General features: G+C 43.3%; 1 protein-coding gene across 1 annotated transcript in view; it reads right to left on the bottom strand.

The window, feature by feature from the left end:
- Positions 1-6,264, bottom strand: part of LMO4 (LIM domain only 4) — a 44,404-nt gene extending 38,140 nt beyond the window's left edge. The window contains exons 1-2 of the mRNA XM_018555913.1: positions 6,101-6,264; positions 2,355-2,593 (exon numbers count right to left, since the gene is read on the bottom strand). Coding sequence (XP_018411415.1) covers positions 2,355-2,590 — 236 coding nt within the window. The 5' untranslated portion in view covers positions 2,591-2,593; positions 6,101-6,264. The remainder of the gene's footprint in view (positions 1-2,354; positions 2,594-6,100) is intronic.
- Between the last annotated feature and the right edge of the window lie 383 nt (positions 6,265-6,647).

A 6,647-nucleotide genomic window follows, 5' to 3' on the forward strand; every position in this document is an offset into this window, starting at 1 on the left:
CCCCCCTTGACAAGGCAGCAACTTTAGAATCAAAGATGCTGTAATCACATCATCGTCTCGCCAAATCCTTTTAATGTTTCCCAGCGATCAGGCTCTGGCCCTTTAACAGTCTGAATCCTCATCCCTGGTTAATAATCCCCTCTCTTACAGGCCAATTTTGTTAATTAAATGTTTTGTTTGCGATGCAGCTCTCATTCAGTTTGGACACGTCATTCTGAGCAGATCTAAGCCAGGGCCCAGATCTCATTAGATAAAACCTATCAGGACTAAAAGAAAATGGAGGAGTCACTAATTAAAGCTTTTAATTGTGTGTATTCACTGTCAGCCTGTTTTATCTCGAATCTGCGATTGTGAGCTGCATGTCAGTCTCCCACCAAAAGCACTTTCATTAATGGAAGCGGTGGATTTGCCACCCCCCCTTCCATCACCACACTCAAACCCAAAGGGGAGAGCAGAAGCACTTTGTTTGGACTCGCTCAGAAGGTGCATTTCAAAGACAATCATATCTTTCCATCAAACTCCTTAAAGACATTTCTGGCCACATCTTTACCTTCGTACTTGGCCACATTGCCAGCTACCGTTAAAAGCCAAAAACATCCAATTTAAAAGTTTGATCCCTAATGTTATCAGTATCAGAGGCACCGTTTTAAATGTAGCTTGGATGAAACCTCATTAATAAAATATTACTTTGTTTTAATGCCATAGCAATACAAACTAGATAATAACTAAGGGATTGGTTAAATACCTGTTACATACCATCTTAGATATTTGTGGTCAACCCAATGACACATCTGAACTTAACACCTTCATCTTAATAGCTGTCAAGACAAGATTTGAAGGCACGCATCGAGTTATGGAGAATAACCACACAACAAAATAGCTGTGCTTTAAACAGGTTCCTCAAAATCCTGGCACTCACCTATGTACAGGTGAAGTCAGGGCTGGACAAAACCCAGGAGCCAGGTTGCCAATTGCTCCTTAAAAATGTAACAGCTGCCACCTAACTTTTGAGGTTTTTCTTTAGTTGTCAATGGAACTGGCTCTTAAAGAAAAAAAAAAAAGAAGATCCTGCTGGCTCCTGAATTCCATTCATTTGTTCACCCCTAGGTTAAGTTTTTATTATTGCCTGGAATCTAAGAGAACCGTAATTAGCAACAAACTGCTTCCAACTTGTTGTTAATGACCGGTAGCCCACACAACATCTGGACAATGGTGTCCACTTTTACACTTTCCACAAATGGCCCTCTTCCTCATGTTCCACCCCATTTCTTTTCAAATTCTGTCAGGCTCAGAGTAGTTTCTCTAGCTGCAACAGGAATGTAAAGGATGGGAACCGTTTTGCTGAACTACGTGCCGGTTTTCGAACATTTAAGGCTAAAAAAACACTTAGTGAAATGAATGTTGCAATCCCTCAATGGCCTTTTCACTGAGAATATTACTTCTATTTAGCTGATTGAAGACATCAGGGTTCTGTAGAGGACATAGGTTATATTATTTGGACTCTATCATTTTAGCACTAAATCTGTTCTAAAGGGGCATTACATTTAACCTGGGTCATAGATAAATTTCCTTACCAGGAGTAAAGAGTAGAGCCATTACTAACAAAAGGGGGAAAAAAGTGCATTAACCCAGTGCATTACGTACTAGTACAAGATATATAATAAAACATTTTTTTATTCTCTTAGTGCTTTTATTTAATGCGCTAATGGCTTGGTTAAGGTAATCTTTAACAAAACGTATCTGGAAGTACAGGGCATCCAGGTGCATCAGTGTATTAAACCGTTCACTTAAATTAAATATGTAATCCTTCAAATGCTTTTCTGTGTAATGACTTAAGAAGCTTGGTTTCACCTGGACGGATCAAGCCAGCACACCATTCCTTATCAATTCCCGTCTTTAAAATGACATTAGAAAGTATGATGGACATGCAATTAATCTTTGCTCACACCTTGCGCAATTAATGGGTTATTACTTTGGATGATTGCATCCAGAAGTCAGGAAATGGATCATTTTCTGCAGGAAGGGAATGCAAAAAGATGCCCAAACTAGTGCTGGTAATTAGAACATTCAGCATGTTTGGTCATGTGTGAAGTGGAAACTATGCATAGATAAAATCATTCAATATTTACACACGTTTCTTCAGGAATATCAACTCAAGATGTCATTACAATCTGATCTGGCTCACAAGTTAGTTGCACCCCTATGTGCAATCACTTTTTTTTTTTTTTTTTAAGAGACACCTATATGGTTGGACGGGTTAGATTTGAGGCATACTTGCCATCATGGGATATCGTAGCCATTTTGAATTGGTTTATACAAAATCGAGAAAAAAACAAAGTGAAAAAGACACAAACCTGATGTAGTCATTTCTGCACAGGATCATCCCACTTTTTGTGTAGCACGAGGTACCAATTTCCCCAAGTTGAGCTTGACAGCACGAGCACTTCAGACACCTACTGTGCCAGTAGCTGTCCATGGCATAGAGCAGAAACCGGTCTGCGATCTTGCCTCCGCATCCGGCACATCTTTTCCAGGAGAGGGTGCTAGCGGTCACTGGGGGTGGCTGGGCACTACTACCTGGGTTCACCATGATCTAAGAGGAGAGAGAAGCACAAAGTGGAAGGGAGAAAAAAAAAAAAAAAAAGAATTACTGAGGAGTTCTTTCAACCTTCTACAGTAGCAAATCTTTGGACCAACCTAACGATAGAGACAGCCAAGGGCTAGTTTATTTTGTTTGGGGTCAGTGAGTTCCCTTGAAGTGCCACCCACCAGATATCACTTTACCCTGCTGTCTAAAGTTGTGGAGACCCAAGCAGGATCCCGAGTTTAAAACACTCCCCTTTAAAATGACAAAAAGGTTGATGACGACACACCAAGACAACATTTTTTTTATAAAAAAGAAAAGTTTCCGAAAGATTAAAGTAATGGATAATTAGCGGAACTAGACAACAATTGTATTGGTTTACTTAAAGTGGGAGGATTAAAGTGCAAGCTATGGAAAGCGTTCAAGTCTTTTCCGTAGGCATGACCTCTCAAAGCCCAAACTACAGTAATTTAAGAAATCTATCACCATTCAAGCAGAGAATGGGGTAAAAACTCGTCAGACCGGTTTTTCATCTATATGCCACTTTTTTTTTTTCTTATGGCAGCAGTTATAATCAATTTTCTATTATTGCTGATCAGCAGAAATCTCATTTGATTTCAAGGGAAAGGGGGGGGTGATCAATGAATGTTGCTTTGCAATTTGGGACAAACAAACAGAGCTGAACTTTAGGAAGCCCTGTTAACAGCCTATACAAACATGACACTTTTGTCTCACTAATCTGTCCTTGATCAGCAATTTAAATGCAATGAATCTACACCTTCAAAAGGGGCTTCTATTTACAGATAAGTCAGGAAAGAAACATCTGACTGTCAACACAACTGCAGAATGCAGAGCACCACTAACAGTACACAGTGTAGACCAACAGTGAGGGAACTCATTTCGCCGTTGTCAATGTGGCTTAAATTGGCCGATTGTCAAACCATACTTGTTCATTTTGAAGAAACACTAGATGGCTTAACACAGGGGTGGACAAATGAATATGAAATTCAGGAGGCATCAGATTTTATTTTTAGGAGCAACAACCAGAAAAACCATTTAAAAAGGTTAGGGGCCAAAATGTCTACCTGTCTCATAGAATTTGTCTAGCCCTTGCTTTATACATCTATAGACTAGGGTAACATAGTGCTTTAGACCAGGGCTGGACAAATCCCAGGAGCCAGGTAGCTTCTTAAGATTTAAGCTGGCACCTAACTTTTGAGGGTTTCTCTAGTAGTTGTCCATGGAGCTGGCTCCACGATTGGACAGACTGGCTCCTAAATTCCATATTCATTTGTCCCCCCCTTCCTTAAACAGTGCTAAATGTTATTATAGCTCCTGGAAAAAACCAACCTGGACAGACTGGCTCCTACATTGCATATTCAGTTGCCCCCTCCACCAACCACCCCCCCCTCTTCCTTAAATATTATAGCTCCTGAAAAAGACCCACCTGGCTACCATGCTCCTGACTTGCAAAATCTCCACAGTTCTCCCTAACAACATGCAGGTGGTCTAACCCACATGATGCATCTAAAACATGAAGGTTGGACTTGCTGCATTACCTTCTTGACAGGAAACTGAGCAAGCCCTTTCAAAAGAAGATCTGCAGCAGCATGTCATCCTGAGGGAACGAACTAATGCATTTTCTAATCAAGCTTTGGCATAATGCGATAATGGCTTTATAGCAATCCAGTAAGGCTTCAAGCCCTCCTGCCTTGGTGGCTTTAGCCACATGCAATCATCAGACACACACATCCCACCAGAACACAAAGTTTGCAGACAGTCTGAAGTTGGTGGCAGCAGTTACCAGCCACTGTTTGCAGAGGACAGTAAATAAAACCACATAATCTGCCATAATCAGAACTGTGCCTATTAAGCTGTAACAAAACACTAGGACTTGGGAAACGGAACCACTCTAAAAGCCATTATCTTCGTGTACCCAAATGCATCGTACCTTTATGTAAATTGATTTTTATCTGATGCATTACTCAACAAATGGCTTTTGGTAACATTTTCATCTACAACCTCTAAATGAATCCGCATTTCCTGCCTAGAATCTACCAAATGTTTCCATTTTTTATTTCTCTTTTTCGCCCAAACACTCCCACCGGTCATTTCGAATTTCTTTCGAGGACGACCGCCTAACCTGTCCCGATCCCGGTAGAACGTTGAATTAAAGAAAAATGATAAAAGAAACATGACACTGTGCCAGGCATCCAGTAACCACATTAAGTAAAGCTCTTAAAGACAAGCAATACCTTAATGCTGATTAAATCTACTAGAGATGAATCCTGCTGAAGTGACCAGAAAGGACTCTCAAGATAACTTATAGGGAGGGCTCTCATCAAGTTTCATTGCAGTTGAGGAAATAAAAACCTTTTAACTTTAATAGAGCTGCTACATAAATTATATAGCCAGGCAATTTAGAGAATGTAAGGGGGGGGCCAGCAGTGTAAGAGCCAGCAGTGGCAGCTAGAGGCAGAGGCAAAGTCTTTCATTTCACAGAGATCTCCGTAGAGGGGAGGAGGGTCGTTTGTAACACCAAAAAAAACAAAAAACTAGATTCTTAATTCAAGGCTGCGTTTTAATTAGGCAAGTCACTAGATTTCATTCCATAGGAAACATAAAAGGAGGAAAGGGAGGGGGGTGGGATATCGTCCAGGGAAGCTGATTATCTGCATGAGGGTTCTGCTCCATAATCAGAAGTGCTAGGAGTTCCAGTACAGAGACTGCAGGGGGAAGCAAGAGAGCGAGGCTTAAGGGGCCAATCTGACCGGCCGCAGCTCGGCTTACTGGATTTCCAGGGACACTGTGCTCGGGAAACACAGGCTAGTGATTACTGTCTGATGCATCCCAATTGTGACATGTTTACTAATACTGCCCTTTAAAAAGTAAACAGATGACTGGAAATGAAGCAAGCAGAGAAGAGGGATCTTATGGCAGGGCTTATGGCAAGATCCATTGGGCCCCGGGCAGCGTTCAGACGGATCATGCATACGTGTACATGGGAAGCTTTGGATTGCTTCTGACATAGATAGAAGCCCGCTGTTTGTGATTATACATGACACATGCCATGGTGGCAGATCCTATGAAAAGAACACTTCCAGGGAGTGTGTATACAGCTCAGTGCTTAGCAGGGTCCCCCGCTTCAAATCCAGGTTACTATCTGCATGGAGTTTCCCTGTGCTTACTCCAGCTTCTTCCCACACTCCACAGGCATTTCCTATCTAAATCATCCCTAGTGTGTAAGATAGGGACCTTAGATTGCAAGCTCTTGGGGCCAGGGATTGATGTGAATGAATAGAAGGGGTGATATAAAGAAGGCTGATGGGAAGAAGCTTGCCACGGCTGACTTGGAAATAAGTCTTAATAGACTTGCAAAGTAAAAAGAAATAATGCTGAGCATCATGGAGCCCCCCTAGAGTCCGGGGCCCCTGGCAGCTGCCCATTCCGCCCTTGGCTGTCACTGTCCCTGGACAACAGGCACGGTGATGATGCTCCATACACAGCCGGGCTTACCTCTCCCTCCTGGGCAGCGGCGCCGATCGCAGGGAGTGACACTACTTTCACACGTCCACTTGTAGTTGCCGCAGACACAGCGGCCGTGCGATCCCAGCTAGTCCCTTCCAAGGCGCACAGATCCTCGGCTCTACACAGCCGCAAGTTGTCCGGGAGGTGGGATGAAGTCCCGGGGTTCCGACAGTGCACACAAGTCCTGCGGGCAGTCCAGCCGTGCGCACACAGATCGCAGACAGAAGCCGATGGGAGGCCCGGTACCGATGCTGCTTCTTCGTGTGAGATCTCCGCTCTCTCTACCCTGACATGTGTTACTGACGGAGCAAAACCCAACGCTGCTTCCCAGCTGGCCCCGCCCAGTCCAATCCCGTCTCTGATTGCTCAGGCGGAATCACAAAATGAGCCAAGGGAAGGCCAGTGCCTGGAACGGTGGGCGGAGCTGGAGGCGGGCTCTGGGATGATTGACAGGTCAGGTGGAAGCGCCTCGCTGTGTTTTTCTCTGTGGCTGTGTTTAGTAAAGTCCTTCTAATTGAGAGTGTGATGAAGATCC

Source organism: Nanorana parkeri, unplaced genomic scaffold, assembly GCF_000935625.1.
Source record: "Nanorana parkeri isolate BGI_ZX_2015 unplaced genomic scaffold, ASM93562v1 scaffold217, whole genome shotgun sequence".
NCBI classification, from domain to species: Eukaryota; Metazoa; Chordata; class Amphibia; order Anura; family Dicroglossidae; genus Nanorana; species Nanorana parkeri.